We start from the raw sequence: 16466 nt of genomic DNA on the forward strand, positions 1-16466 counted from the left end.
GAGAAGATGAATCATTTAATGAACTCCAGCTGTGTTCCAAGTATTATGCTGATGTCTCATTTCTGGCCCTCACCACACTGTTCTGCCTCTGTGGAAATGATCTCAAAGGTGAAGGGTCCTGTCTCCTGCCTGCAAGCTGGTGGATGTTTCTTGGCACTTGCAGAATTCCACCATCCAACAGCCTTTCACTGGGCCATGAACCCATCCTCAGTGGAACCCATCAGTCTTAGTTTGCTTTGCTTTGTGTCTGTATGTGTGTGTGTGTGTGTGTGTGTGTGTGTGTGTGTGTGTGTGTGTGAAGTTTTGGTCCTGTTCCAAGGAGTGGAGAGGAATAGGTGGTGGAAAGATGGCTAGTGAATGGGAATTTGAAAAATGTGAGTGAAGAGGTACTCAGTGGGGAAACTGTGGGGTCAGGACCTCCTGAAGATGTGTTTCAGAGAAAGATAGAAGATCACTTTTTTGTTTCTCTAGTTTACCTTCTAGTTTCAGGGGGGAAACTGCGAAGCAGGGTCTTTTCTTATTAAATGAGTGAGATCTTACACAGAAGCATAGGTGAAAGGCAAGTTTTAAAGCCTACTGCTGTATTCCCAAGCCCCTGTGTGGAAAAAATAAAGGGTCCCTGTTCAGAGGAAAGTTCAGGCTATAGTTTCCCGGTACTCTAGCCAGGAAGCTGCTCGTGTTGAATGCAAAGAAGTTGGAGCAATTGCCATCCAATAGCCCACAGGGTCCCAAGGAGGCCCTGTCTAGCCAGAGAGAGAAAAAGCTCATCTACCATACCATGAAGTCTTGGCAACGAGGATAGAGTTCCTACCCCATTGTCCTATTGCCCCCCAAGAGGGCTTGTTAGGCTATTAGGTCAGCTGAGTGTGATGGTCCTGACTATAGTTAAGAATGGTTTCACCTTCTGGGACTGGGCTGTCCACACACAAATAACTCGCTGGTCCTTATAAAAAATAGACATAGACAAAAACCAATTACCCTCTTATTTTTCAAATATTAGATATTGAATTCAGATATTATATTATTAATACATATAAACATCTATTATGAATTATATTAAAACAGTATTATTACTTAGATTATACTTAGTATTATTAAGATCACTATATATTAATTAATAATTAATTATCATATAGTAATATTAGTACTATGTATATAGTATATAATATATAATTATTATATAGTAATAATACTAGTTATTATTTATTATAATATAATAGATAAAATATAATTATACATAATTATAGTAATTATTTGTAATACTAATTTATTATATAGTAATACTAGTATTATATAGTATAATTAATTAATATATATTTAAATATAGTAATGATATATTAATTAATATCCAGTAATTATAATAATTACTATCTTAATATCTAATACCCATTGATATCTAAATTCAAACTCCTGACATATAGTCTAGTTTCAGCAGTCTGCTTTATATTTAAAGTTACCAAGCTTCATCTACTTCTGATGAAAGTCTGGCGAATAAAGATACTCTTCATATACAGGAACATTTTCCTGGAATAGCTCAGGCCCAAGAAAAAAAAAGTTTCCCGGAGGCCCCTTGTCAAGAGTTAGTTTTTTAATTGCCTGGGGCTCCATTTGTCCTCTTATCTTCTAAAAATTCTTCCCAATTTTCCCAGCCATATTTAAGTCCCACTAACTCCATGAAATCTTCCCATATCTTCTCCAATCCACAGATTTCTTCTTTTGATCAATTCTCACAAGTGCCATATTCTAGGCAACATTGTTGGAGCATTTACCCTTTCTCTATTAATATTAGTTTTTCTGGACTGTAAATGCAGCAAAAACAGTGATGATTTATGATTTTCTTTTGATATCTGTTACACGACCTAGAATCATCTTGAGTGTATACACTGGGCTCAGTAAATATTTGTGGGTTCTAATCTCAAGTCAATAAGAACAACAAAAATCTCTACTTGTAAGGAAAAAAAAATGCCCATTTTTTTTCTTTGTCTTTCTCAACCCAATAATGAAATCCTTGGGAAAATATTTTTACATAGGAATCTTAATCTTGCCATGCCAATTTGAGAAAAGGATATACATATATATATATATATTTTATTATACTTTAAGTTCTAGGGTACATGTGCATAACGTGCAGGTTTGTTACATATGTATACTTGTGCCATGTTGGTGTGCTGCACCCATCAACTCGTCAGCACCCATCAAGTCATCATTTATATCATGTATAACTCCCCAATGCAATCCCTCCCCCCTCCCCGCTCCCCATGATAGGCCCCAGTGTGTGATGTTCCCCTTTCCGAGTCCAAGTTTCCTCATTGTTCAGTTCCCACCTATGAGTAAGAACATGCAGTGTTTGGTTTTCTCTTCTTGTGATAGTTTGCTAAGAATGATGGTTTCCAGCTGCATCCATGTCCCTACAAAGGACGCAAACTCATCCGAAAAGGATATTCTTTATTTGGTGTGTCACTGGATTTGTGTCAGTTCTTATGACCCATGACTTGAAATGACATGGGTTAGTAAACATTTACGAGTTTTTCTATGGTCTCTAAACAGAGCCCTTTGAAAAGAGGCAACTTAGATTCTGGTAAACTTTAGATAACTTAGAGAGAGAGAAGGTCTGTCCAAAGCAGTATTTACCAAATTTAGTTGGAGTTATTTGTAAAAGAAAAGGTTTTGATGGTCATAGAAGGCTTGAGAAATCATGCTTAAACAAAGTTGTGTTTCTTCATTACAAAATTTCTCAGTACTTTTAATATGCTAATAACTTCTAAGAAGGAAAGCATTTCCCAAACTTCGTGAAATCCTCTTCACTTGAGCGAGTGTCTACGGGTCTATTATTTCGCGAGTCATTTGTTTGTACCTCTGCTCACGAGTTAGTTTTTTAATTGCCTGTTTAATAATCTGTCACTCACCTGGTACAGAGCCCTCCAGGGAGGTCTTTTGACTAAGCACAAGGTTACCCTGATTTCCGTCAAGATAGGAGTAATGCTAGTTCTCATCCACCCTACCCCCATCCCCTACCTTTGTAGAATCCTCTTTTGTAATAATGACAGTGTATTTAGGAGACCTTCATTTAACGTAAGTATTTCTTTTACTAAGCCTATGTATTTTGCAAATTAATGTTTTTCTTTTCTTTTCTTTTTTTTCTAAACAGACTGGTCTTCCTCTGTCACCCAGGCTGGAGTGCAGTAGCATGATCATAGTTCACTGCAGCTTCAAACACCTAGGCTCAAGCGATCCTCCCACCTCAGCTTCCCAAGTAGCTGGGACTACAGGCCTGTGCCACTGTGCGTGGCTCTGTAGATTGATTTCTTGATGGCATAGCAAATCCTATTTCTCAATTGTCATGATGGTATTTATGTGTCATAAATATGTCAATATGAAGTTATTATAAAATAATCCATCCTGTTGGCATATAAAACATGTGTTTAGGCCTGCCAAAAATGCAACTCCTGCTCTCAGAACCAGCTGCCCAAGTATAGAATAGGGAAAAGGAGTGATTAGGAGTTGACAGCAAAACAGCAAAAGCCTATAGTTCTCCACTGAGTTTAGGTAAATTTGTGCCACTATTACATTGCTAAAAACAAATACAAATGATTTGAGGCTAAATTAACATGTTTATATGTAGACGTTAAAGTACTTTTGCAGATCACTCAGGTACCAGGAAAGAAGAGGACTGCCCACTCTATGCTGGTCAGACAACTGATGCAGAGTTTTGTAATCAGTTATGAGTCCTATATTCTAAGAAGCCAAGTGACAATTGTCAAAGTATAAAGAGGAAAGTGAGGGCAATCAAAAGGAGGTTGCACAAGGAGCATTAGATCTGGTACAATGTGGGCCTTTGTAAGGCTGTCAAGGGAGCTGCCTTCTGATCTCAGTTCTAAGTCAAAGTCAGTGGGTGGATGTTATAGACAGACAGCTTCTGACTGCACACAGGAAGATATGGTCAGAGGCATAAAAAAATAGAAGGTATGGTCTCTCACATTCATAAACATCTCATCATGAAGGATATTGAAGCAACTCCTTGGCCTCTACATTTGAAAGTAGATTTAATCATAAGGTAAAGATGGAACCAAGTCCACTAGGAATGTATTTAATGTAAAAGTATTTGCAGGTCCTCTAGCAAAGGCAGATGTGCCAAAAAATTATTCACCCAGGCCCTGTTCTGGCAGGGTAGGAAATGTGTGCTTGGTTCCCCTACTTCCTTTGTGCCCTGGATCAAAGGAACTTGCTCCAAAGTTCTGTCCCAGCTCTGAGGTCTATTAACAAATATATGATAGACTCTTATCAGCTTGTCATGGGGTCACCTAGTCATGACCTCAAGGAAGTCCCATCTTGTCTCTGAGCCCTGATTTACAACTCTGTGAACCAAAGACATTAAATTAGATGAGCCTAAGATTTCCTCCTGTTCTGACATTTCGTGATTTTATAGACATGCATGAAGCAGAGCAGGAGAAGAGCTTAAAAACCCACTTATTTTAGCTAAAGCAGTTTAGCTTTAGGAATCCTCCATTGAAAAACATACCATTTTCATCCATTCTTAGTTCAAAGCATCAGAATACAGATTAGGGTTTTGTGTGTGTGTGTGTGTGTGTGTGTGTGTGTGTGTGTAGTAAACAGGGATTCAAGGAAATAAAACATGTTTGGAAAGTTGTTTTATATTTATTTTTATTTTTTGGTTTGTTTTTTTGTGACGAGGTCTGACTCTCTTACCCAGGCTGGAGTGCAGTGGTGCAATCACAGCTCATTTCAGCCTCCAAAGTAGCTATGACTACAGGCTTAGGCCACCATGCTTGGCTAATTTTTGTAATTTTTTTTCTTTGTGGAGATGGGGTTTTGTCGTGTTGCCCAGGCTGGTGGTTGAGCTCCAGAGCTGAAGAGCCCACCTCAGCCTCCAAATGTGCTGGGATTACAGGCATGAGCCACCACACCCTGCCTCAGGAAAGTTTTACAAAGCAAGATGGAAAAGATGGGTCAGGGGCCTGGAGAGCTGGATATAAGCTCTTTGAGGAACAAAGGATTTGGGAATGGGAGGAGGGCTTGGAGGGAGAACATTTCCCAGTCAGTCCCAGCAAGGATCAGAGTCCACCAAACATAACCCAAAGGAAGTGAACAGAAGCAGCAGCATTCCCAAAGCCATTTCTGGGTTTCCTCCTAACCACAACAGGAAGCTGTCTCTGATAACCAGTCCTCCTCTGGCTGAGGGCCATTGTGTGATGTCTCTGTTGCTGACACTGTTTCAGTTTCCCTAGCTGGACTAGACTGTCACTCATGACCAGTTTTTGCTCTCTACAACTCTTAGATGTGATGTGGAAGGCAAACCTGGAGTTTGGAGTTCCAAAAGATAAATGGTGAGCTGGATTCTCTCTACCATCCACCTCAACAAAGAAACTCTAGATTTTGCACCCACGCCCTGTAGCTAAGCTGAATGGGTCCTGCCCATTCTCAGGGACTTACCCAGGAGTTGACATGTCCATAGCTCCCACCTGCAGATCCTGATGGGTCTACCTGGGCCTGAGCTCAGGGCTAGCTGGAAATGGGAGCCAGTACCCTTCCATGAGCAGTACTCTACCAATTTAGGAAAAGAGCTGGTGGAGGATGGAACAAGGTTTCCTGGCCCCTTAGGTCGCCTCATAGTGGTTTCTTAAAGGGCTCTAAGTGGGATTGGGCCCCCTATCTACAGCAGTACCTCATGTGTGACACTCTTCATTGGCCCTTTTCCTTCCCTATCATGTGAGACTCCCTAAAAGTGTTCCTTGGAATCAGTTTCCAAACAAATTATCTGTTCGCAAGTCCCCATCAAGGGGGCTACTTTTAGAAGGACCATAGGCTTAGATCCCCATTAAACTCCACAAAGGCCATTTTGGCCCCTGCTGGGTGTAGCAATATTGCTAAGTCCTGTTTCATGGAACTTACAAGGGAAAACAATGGCAGGGCCCCAGTGGAAGTTGCTGTGAAAACCATAGCCCTGGGCACCATGTTCATCCCCTACCGCCCCCATCCCATGCATTCATCTCTGTCTTCTTTTTCAAATTTGATTTTAAATATTTACAGCATCATACATCTTCCCCCACCAGATATTACTAATGGACTGTTATTGTCTGCAAAACCTCCCAGATGAGTGATGGCCAACTTAAAAAGAGCATCAATGTTTTATTCGTGAAATAGAAGCTAGAAACAGAAAATGCTTATGTGGTTTTAGGTCTTTGATCATTATTATTATTGATACTCCAGTACAGAGGAAGCACTTGGGCAATTAGCAAAATCAAACAGAACTGAAGATTCTATATAGCAGCAATAAAAATTATATAAATATGTAAATGCTTACAAACGTTTAAATCAATAAGTAGGGCACATTTCAAGAAAATGTAAATGTTCAACCTATACATTTCAAGAAAAATGTGGAATACTAAATGCCTTTCCTGAGGGTGACTATCTCATTGGCAAAGAAGAAATTCCAGATACTGCACTGTCCTGCCAGAGAGAGGGCTGTGCCACTATCAATCTGTATTTCTGGATTGCAATGAAATTTCAGAGACCCTCATGGCCATTAACATCAGCTTTCTGGAGTTGACTTGCGCTCTGTCCCCATCTACCCTGCCTTTCTTCTCTTACTGTTTGTTCACAATGTAAACTCCAGATGGAGGTCCCTCTTCTGATTCTGGCAGGCAGCCTGGTTTAGCAGACAGCAGAGAGTGCTTCTCAGTGACTGGTTTCTGAGAGCCACAGAAATTAGAGTTCAAATCTTAGTTGGCCTTTCCAGTGTGTGACTTGGAGCATACTAGTTAGTCTCTCTGAATCTCAGTTTCTTTATCTTTGAGGTGGAGATAAGAATACCAACCTAAGCTAATGCAGACCACATGCTTAGTGTGGTGACTGGTGACTCACAAGTGCTCAGTATGAGTGGCTATTCCCTGCCCAGCATGCAGTAAACGAGCACAATTTCTACAGACTCTGCAGGCTCTGCTTATGGGAGGACCTGCATTTTTAAATGGTTTGTCTTTGCCCAGTGAATCTGTGATCCCAGGTATCCCAGCCTCGATGAGATCATGGCATTCAAGTAAGCTAGAAAATTCTCATCACCACAGATTTAAGGCTTTTACTGGGAATAGTTTCCTTTTAGGTTGATAGGGAGTGGCTGAGAGCCCATGCCCACCACTCAGCCTCCTTGAAGTGGCAGCCAGCACAACTTCTCCACATGTCATTTTGCTAAGTGGGAATTCAGGAGGATGAAGACCATACTGGGAAAATGAAGCAATGGAGAAACACTAAAGGGTGGGAGTCAAACACTTGGGTTCCCCTCCCAGACCCACCACTCATGGCTATGTGACCTTAGGATAATACAAGATAGCCAGGGTCTCTAAGAGTGTGAATCTGGCACCTAAAAGTCCTGGTCTGGAAATTTGGCTTTACTACATCCTTATCTGTGTGTCTTAGGGAGAAAGGCCTATCCTTTCTTGACCTCCGTTTCCTCATCTGTAAAAGTTCAAAATACCTGGTATATGGAGAATGCTCTGGACAGCAGCAGACTCATAGGAAGTGCTCATAGCCATTATTGCTTCAGTCTGGTTTACCCGTCTGTATAATAGGATGGTCATCTCTCGCCCTGCCAACCTCAGAGGCCTCCAGAGAAACTCATCATAGGCTAGCTCTTCATAGGATGAAATTATCTGCAGCCTCAAATAATGATTGATGTTCTTACTGTTTCTGCAGCAGATTCTGGATGACCACTTGAAAGATCATGCTTCAAATTAGCACTTGCCAATTACAATAAAAAAAGAACACGCATATGTGATTTCATTTAACGTGTCCTAGTTGAGGTCATTGCCCAACTTATGGAAACTGATCATCTTCTGCCCTCATGACAAGTTTATATCTCTCTATTCTTCCATTTTGCTGCAATTTTCTGAAACAAAAGGCCCAGTCCTCTCCAGAGGGTAGAATCTTCAGCTAGACCTTGGGAACAGCAAAGCAGAAATAGAGGCATCCTGGGAAAGGGGCAGCTTTATTCTGGGATGGGGTAGGAGAGAAAGGTGGACGATATTCCCAGTGTTACTGTGCCCTTCCTTCCAGGTTAGGCTGAATATAAAGCAGCTTGGATTCAGTCACCAAGCTTAACAGTGTGGGTGACAGAATAATTTAATGTCTTCTCCAGGAGGGCTAAGTGAGCCCCAGCATAGACTTTTCACAATCATTGTTCAGACAGAGCCTGAATGCCCCTGGCTGTTGAGCATGTCATGGGACACAGGAGGTTGGCTATTTGCTGGATGCTCTCAGCAACTAAGAAATTTCCACCCTTCTCTGATTTTTTTCTAAGTCTACCTTGAGACTGAGTCACTTATCTCTGTGTCCCCTAAAACAGAGCACAATATGTGGCACATATGCATAAAACAAGTGTTTGTTGGTTGAAGAAATAAATACATGTACTGGGGGGGATGAGTATGGGAGAAAGGATGAATGGATTGATGACTTGTAGGCAGAAAGCAACAAAAATAAAAAGAGAACATACTGAAATGTCTTGGAATGTAGTCTAGAGGCAGTGCTCCTGGATTGCAGATCATGTACTAAGCTAACTGCAAGGAACCCTGCAGTATTTGGCTTCACACGCGTACCAATTCTACAGAAGCTCCAGCAACCCAGATATAAATGCTGCCATGCACCCCTGGTCCATCTGTGTTCCAAGAATCTGAGGCAGAATCAGATGCTGGGAGTAGGATGAGGGGCACAGGATGCACTGCTGACTATCACTTTCCAGCCCCAAGCCCCAGGCTCCTTCTCTTTTGCCCTCCTATCCTTACTGCTGCACAAGTGACTCACCTGTATTGGACCTCTAGGCAAGGCAGAGTCATAGAAGCCCACTCTGTCTCAAAGATGGAAAATTGAAATAATAAATGGGGGCTTTGAAGGGAGAACATAAAGAGGATGAGAGGAATTGTAGCCTCCACATGACATCTCTGTTCCAGCTGTACCTCCAAGGAGCCCCAGGACCCACTTCCTCTTTCCACTCTTCTCACTAAGCTTTGGCTAAGTCAATTTCCATCTGCAGCAAAGGATGCTTGAATATCACAAGGCATAATGTTCCCTCCTTTTATCTGTGTAATCCTCAGGGTTCAAAGCAATCTCTAATAAGCTGGTTATTGGTGCTTTTTTCTCCTTGGAGAGAAAATAAGTAAATCTCGTAAAGACATTTGCCTTCTAAACACCTGATCTACTCCTTTCTCTGAAAGTATTTGGCCCAAAAATGTCTTTCTCAGGGAGTTGGATAAATGGAGTTTGCTAAGGACCTAGATGCCAGGAGAGAGAATTATGGAGGTGATGATTAGCATGTTTCGTCATCCATGAGACACTCTGTACCTCTAGGAGATGGTTAACAGGCATCTAGATCTCCACAGTGGGTTAGGAAATCAAAGGTTCTCAACCATCACCACCACATGCCGCAGTGAACCAGCTACCCTGGTAACTAGACACAAATTCTGCCACAGTCTCTTTGGGGTTTAATTTTCACGGGACTCTGGTTACAAATCATCAAAGAAATTTGAACCAGTGGCGGTGCACGTACAGTTAATTGAGTCACTTTTTCCCAGGATGTCAGCTTTTGTTGCTATTTCTATTCTGAAACACTGACTCACACTGTTAATTTAAACTGTGTGTGTAACCGTGGAGATTTCATTACCTTTGGCATTCTTTTTTATTCTGTCCTAGAAAATCTAATTTCAGAAAAGAGAGAAGGTAAAAGTCACTTCCACCCACTGCACTCGAATCTTTCACATACACAAAAGTTTCCATTGGTCTACTGGAAGAAATCCCCATTGGTGCCATTTTCTACCTTGTTGCCTAATGAAATAAGAAAGGTGTGGTTCTGAGAGATGCCCTCCAATGTGCCATTCCAGAGCCAACTCTGCAGCAACCTTAACTCTGATCTGTGGTTTACCAGTCCATAAGAGAAGAAAGTTGAACAAGATGATCTTGAAGGAAATTTCTAGCTTTGACATTCCAGAAAAATTGCCCCATGGTAGCCTTTTCCTGAGTGTACATCACAGAATACTGGTTTACTCCTTCATCAGGCCATTCAAAAGGTATTTACCGAACACCTCTTTTGGCACCATGGGGTGTCTAGACACTTGTAAACTGCAATGGTAAAGAGCATGATTCTGGTGTCAGAGGCTTGTGTGTGAGCCCTGGCTTCACATCACTTACTAGCTGTGTGAACCTGGACAAGTTCTGTGCCTCAATTTTCTTATCTATAAAATGCAATAATCATCATATCTGCCTCATAGGGTTATTGTAAATATGAATGATTTAGCCTATTTATTGTAAATATGAAAGAGTCATGTGCCAAAGTACTTAGAACTATACCTGGCCTGCAATAGGTGTTGGTTTTTGTTGTTGTTATAACACTGGTGAGCAAAATCCAGCATAGTCACTCTCTTCATAGAGCTTACAGTCTCATATGGGAGACAGATATTTATCAAACATTCATTCAAACAAAGATAAAATGCAATTATGGCAAGTTTTATACATGTATATGTTGCTGTAAGAGCTTAAAATATGGATATTTTGACCCAGTTAAGGAAGGTTTCCCTAAACATGAGCTTAGATGCAGAGAATAATACAGGAGTTACTTCAAGGAATGGAGGGTGTATTTTAAATATGGGCAATATTGAAAAAAATAAAAGAATAAAAGGAAAGGCATTTCAGGCAGAGGAATCAGCTTGTGTAAAGGCCTATGGAGGAAGGAAGCAGGTGCAATGCCCTGATGCTGATTCTGTGTCCTCCTGCGTACCTAGGTACATGCTAGGATTGCATGTCCCTGCCTCTGTGAATGTGGATGCGGACATGTGACTTTTTCTGCCCAATGGAATGTGAACAAGCATTTGTGTGTATGTACACCATGCCTGCATGGAAGCCTCAAGAGCTAGCGTGCAATTGGCCATGCTTTCTTCTAGTGCATGCACACCCCTGCAGGCTGCCACTGCTAATACACACTGGATACGTACTGTAAGCAATAAATGAGCCTTTTTGCATTTAAGATGCTGTGATTTGGGGGTTGCTTTTTGTTGCAGCTCAACCTACCATATCCTGATTTATAGAGAAGGTCAATAAAACTGGCAATAAGAGAGTAAAGGGAATTAAGGGGTAAGGTAAGATAGGGCATAGGTTAGAGTCAACAGTAAAAAGATTTTGTTTGTCAAGTTAAGAAGAGGTGATGCCATCCTAAGAGCAAAGGTAAGTTACTGAAGGGTCTGAAATGTGGAGAAAAGATGGGAAAGAGGGCAAAGATTGGGGAAGCAAGAATAAATAGACCTGGGGAGTCAACTGCATGGCCCAGGCAAGAGATCATGATAGTTTTGCTATAGTGGTGGTAGCAGAGATGGGAAGTAGTGGACATCTTTGAAATCTATTTGGGAGGTTGGAATTGATGGGACTTTGGTGATGGACTAACTATGAGCAGTGAAACAGGAGGAGGCTTCCATATTGCTGGCTTGTCCGACTGGACAAATGATGGGGCCACTTACTGAGATGGCTCATAATAAGCAAGGAAGTCAAAAGCAGGATTTCAATTAGCAAAACTTTCTTGTGTCCAAGAACGGTTTCCGGCAGAAGGCTTATGCCAACATTAATTCATCAGCAAGAAAAAAGTGCAGATATTTCTAAAAATAATCCCAAGTACTCTATCATGCAAGCAAAGAATGTGCTTCAGAAAAAGAATTTCTTTCCCCACCACCCAAAGGAAAACATCCAGAAAAAATATTATTCCTGTCATTTTTGCAGAGGTGGGGGATTTTTCCTCATGATAGATTATGATAAATATATTATGCCTATTAAGAGTCCAAAAAGGGAAGTAAAACTTGTTTGTTCTATTTGACTTCATTGAAAGTAGTAGAGTGACACAAAACTTTGAGTCAGAGGAGCCTGTGTTTGAACCCGAGATTTTCCACTTACTAGCTGGGTGAACTTGGGTCAGTTATCACATTTCTACACATCCTAGTTCGCTCATCTATACTACTGACACAGAGAATTAATGTTAACCTCTTACTGGAGGGATTATCTGATAGAGATATTAACAGGGGGTTTGTAATAGAGGTGTGAGACCTGGATAAGACTATTCACTTCTCTTTCCCTATGAAGATCTTGTTCAAAGAATTCTAAACAGAAGAAACAGTAGCTAATTGGGATTATGACTCCTGCTTCAATTCCTTCATATAGAGGTTACAACTGGGTTGAACAACGTTGCTTAAGCCAAAAAACTAAAGTAGGACTCTGGCTTTCTGCTTTTGCTTTGAATCTGAGGTGGCTAATAGTCACAGACAGCAGAGAGGAATGGAAAGAGAGAGAGTGTGGCCAGTCCTGACTGGGAGGCTGGCTCTTTCCAGATGTTCCTGCCTTGTGCAGACAGAGCATGCAAGAGGAAAGTTGTATTTCCCTTTGATCTTTACCTAAGTGAGTCTGTTACCAGTAGCACATGGGCCAGTAATGTTAATAATATCTACTGGTTAATCTAATAGCTACTATGATTTTGAAATGCCATTGAGTACAAATAATTTTTCTCAAATCCCTGAGGCAACGGTAATATAAAATGAAAATATCAGGGATTTCTACTGGTGAATACAATCACAGGTACCATTAGTACCATTACAGCTTGTTATGTACATTCATAATAGAAGATTACAATTCTAATAGGTAGAAGTTAGCAGAGGTACTTTTTTTTCTCATCCAAGTTTATTCCCCTACCCTACTGGGATTCTACCCAGGTACCTACCCGCTTCCCCACCCCACCAGTGTTCAGCGCCTGCAGAAGTCTTTTTTTTTTGGTTTGTTTTTTGATTTTTTTTTTTTTTTTTTTTTGAGATGGAGTCTCACTCTGTCACCCAGGCCGGAGTACAGTGACACCATCCTGACTCACTGCAACCTCTGCCTCCCGGGTTCAAGGGATTCTCCTGCCTCAGCCTCCCAAGTAGCTGGGATTACAGGCACCAGCCACTATGCTCAGCTAATTTTTTGTATTTTTAGTAGAGACGGAGTTTCAACATGTTGACCAGGCTGGTCTCGAAATCCTGACCTCGTGATTCACCCGCCTCAGCCTCCAAAGTACTGGGATTACAGGCGTGAGCCACCGAGCCCGGCCCGTTTTTTTTTTTTTTTTTTTTTTTTTTTTTTTTTTAATGTAATAGTTTTATTCAGGTGTAATTAACATATCATACAATTCATCCACTTAAAGTGTGTAACTCAGAGGTTTTAGTGTCTTTCAGAGAGGTGTGCAACTGTCACCACAATTTTAGAACATCTTTATCATCCCCAAATGAAACCCCATTCCTGTAGCAGTCACTTCCTCCCCACTTTCACCCAGACCTAGGCAACAACTAATCTACAATTTTGCTATTCTAGACATTTTATATAAATAAAATCATACAGGCCTGACATGGTGGCTCACACATGTAATCCCAGCACTTTGAGAGGCTGAGGTGGGCGAATCACTGGAGGTCAGGAGTTCGAGACCAGCCTGGCCAGCATGGCGAAACCCTGTCTCTACTAAAAATGTAAAAATTAACCAGGCATGGTGGCAGGCACCTGTAATCCCAGCTACTCGGGAGGCTGAGGCAGGAGAATCACTTGAACCCGAGAGGTGGAGCTAAGATCGCACCATTGCACTCCAGCTTGGGTGAAAGAGTGAGAAACCATCTCAAAAAAAAAAAAAAAAAAAAATTATGCAATATGTGATCTTCTATAATTGTCTTTTTACACACAGTGTGTTTTCAGGCTTCATTCATGTTGTAGCATATATCAGTACTTCATTTCTCTTTTTTTGCTGAATAATATTCTGTTTTATAAATACAACAATTTGATTTATTCATTCATCTGTTGCTAGACATCTGAGATGTTTCTGGTTTTGGCTATTATGAATAATGCTGTTATAAATATTGGTGTACAAGTTTTTGTGTGGACATAAGTTTCTCTTGGGTCTGTATCTAAGAGTGGGATTTCTGGGTCATGTGGTAACTCCATGTTTAACTTTTGAATAGTCATTCAAATATTTAAAGTGACTGTACCATTAGTTATTCAAATATTCAAATAAACTGACTGTACCATTTTACATTTTCCACCAGCACTATATGAGAGCTTCGATTCTCCACAACTAATCTAACACTTGTTTTACCTATCTTTTTATTATACGCGTCTTAGTGGGTGTGAAGTGCTATCTTATGGTTTTGAAGAGCATTTATCTGATAGCTAATGATGCTGCATATCTTTTTATGCACTTATTGGCCATTTGTTTTTCTTCTTTGGAGAAGTATATATTCAAGTTCTTTGCCCGTTCTTAAATTGGACTGTCTTTTTATTATGGATTTTGTATGTTCTTTATATATTCTAACATAATTTTTTATCAGATATTTGATTTTCAACTATTCTCACATTCTGTGGATGTCTTCTAACTTTTTTGATAGTGTGCTTTGAAGAGCAAGATTTAATTTTGATGAAGTCTAATTTATCTGTTTTCTTTTGTTCCTTGTGTTTTTAGTAACAGCTAAGAAAGCTTTGCTTAATCCCAAATCATGAAGATTTACTTCTTTATTTTCTTCTAGCAGTTTTATAATTTTCACTCTTATGTTTATATATTGAGTTACTTTTGGTATACAGTATAAGGGTATTTATTTATTCTTTTATCTGTGAATATCCAGTTTTCCCAGCACAATTCATTGAAAATACTGTTTTTCCCCATTAAGTTATCTTGGCACCCTGATCAAAAATCAATTGACTATAAATGTGAAGGTTTATTTCTTTATTTAAGACTTTGTTTTTTTCTAGCTTTATTGAGATTTGATTGACAAATAAAATTGCATGTATTTAAGGTATACAATATAATATTTTGATATATGTATACATTATGTAATTATTACACAAATCAAGCTAATTAGCATACCCACCATCCCACAGTCTCACGTGGTTATCTTTTATATAGTAAGAACACTTAAGATCTACTCTCTTAGCAAATCTCCAGTATACAATAGGTATATATTATTAATTATAGTCATCGTGGTGTGCATTAGGTACCTCGAACTTTTTCATCTTGTAACTGAAAATTTGTACCCTTTTAACAGCATTTCCTCATTTCTTCCACTGCTTTGCCCTTGGTAACCACCATTCTACTCTCTTCCTATGAGCTCATTAAAAAAAAAAAATTCATATAAGTGAGATCATGCAGTGTTTTTCTGTGTCTGCCTCATTTCATTTACCATAATGTCCTCCAGCTTCATCATGTTGCAAATGGCAAAATTTCCTTCCTTTTCAAGCCTGCATAATACACCACATTTTCTTTATCTCTTTTTCCAATGAGAGATACCTCGGTTGCTTCCATATCATAGTTATTGCGAATAAAACTGCAATGAACATGGAAGTGCAAATACCTCTTTGACATACTGATTTCAATTCCTTTGGATATATACCCAGACACAAATAAATTATTGCTGGATCATATGGTATTCTATTTTTAGTTTTCTGAGAATCCTCTATCCTGTTTTCCATGATGGCTGTGCTAATTTGCATTCCCACCAACAGTACACAAGGGCTCCTTTTTCTTTGCATTGTAACCAACACGTTACCTTTTGACTTTCTGATAATAGTCATCCTAACAGGTATGAGATGATATCTTAGTGAGATTTTAATTTTCATTTCCCTGATGATTAGTGATGCTGAGCACCTTTTCATATACCTACTAGTCATTCGTATGTCCTCTTAGGAAAAATGTCTCTCCATGTTCTTTCTCATTTTAAAATTGAGTTATCTGGAATTTTGCTGTTGAATTGCTTGAATCTCTTATATATTTTGGATATTAACTCTTATGAGATATACAGTTTGCAAATATTTTCATCCATCACATAGGTTACCTTTTCATTTTGTTTATTGTTTCCTTTGCTGTACAGAAACATTTTAATTTCATGTAGTCCCTCTTGTTTTTGTTTCCTGTGATTTTTGTGTCATATCCAAAAAATATCATTACCAAGACCGATATCAAGGAGATTTCCCCCGTGTTTTCTTCTAAGAATCTTACATTTAAGTCTTTATTTTGAGTTGAATTTTGTTTATAATGTCAGATAATGGTCCAACTTCATTCTTCTGCATATGGACGTCTAGTTTTCCCAACAACATTTATTGAACAGACTATCCCTTTCCCACTGTGTGTTCTTGGTGCTTTCTCAAAGAGTAATTGACTATATATGCCTGAGTTTATTTTTAGGTTCTCTATTTTGTTCTATTGGTCTATGTGTCCATTTTAATGCCAGTATCATACTGTTTTGATTACTATAGGTTTTTAATATAATTTGAAATCATTATGTGTGATAACTCCAGCTTTGTTCTTTATGCACAAGATTGCTTTAGCTATTCAGGGTCTTTGTGGTTCCATACAAATTTTAGAATCTTTTTGTTTTTTCTATTTCTGTGAACAGGGATTGAATTGCTACTTTAGGTAGCAT

The 16466-nt window shown here is 39.5% G+C and overlaps 1 protein-coding gene across 1 annotated transcript in view; it reads right to left on the reverse strand.

Moving 5' to 3' along the window:
• Positions 1-16466, reverse strand: part of C20H16orf97 (chromosome 20 C16orf97 homolog) — a 57047-nt gene that overhangs the window by 98 nt on the left and 40483 nt on the right. Inside the window, 5 exon segments of the mRNA XM_010354769.2 lie at positions 541-564; positions 567-595; positions 902-943; positions 8812-8829; positions 8831-8854. Coding sequence (XP_010353071.2) covers positions 541-564; positions 567-595; positions 902-943; positions 8812-8829; positions 8831-8854 — 137 coding nt within the window.

Source organism: Rhinopithecus roxellana, chromosome 20 (assembly GCF_007565055.1).
Source record: "Rhinopithecus roxellana isolate Shanxi Qingling chromosome 20, ASM756505v1, whole genome shotgun sequence".
Classification (NCBI taxonomy): Eukaryota; Metazoa; Chordata; class Mammalia; order Primates; family Cercopithecidae; genus Rhinopithecus; species Rhinopithecus roxellana.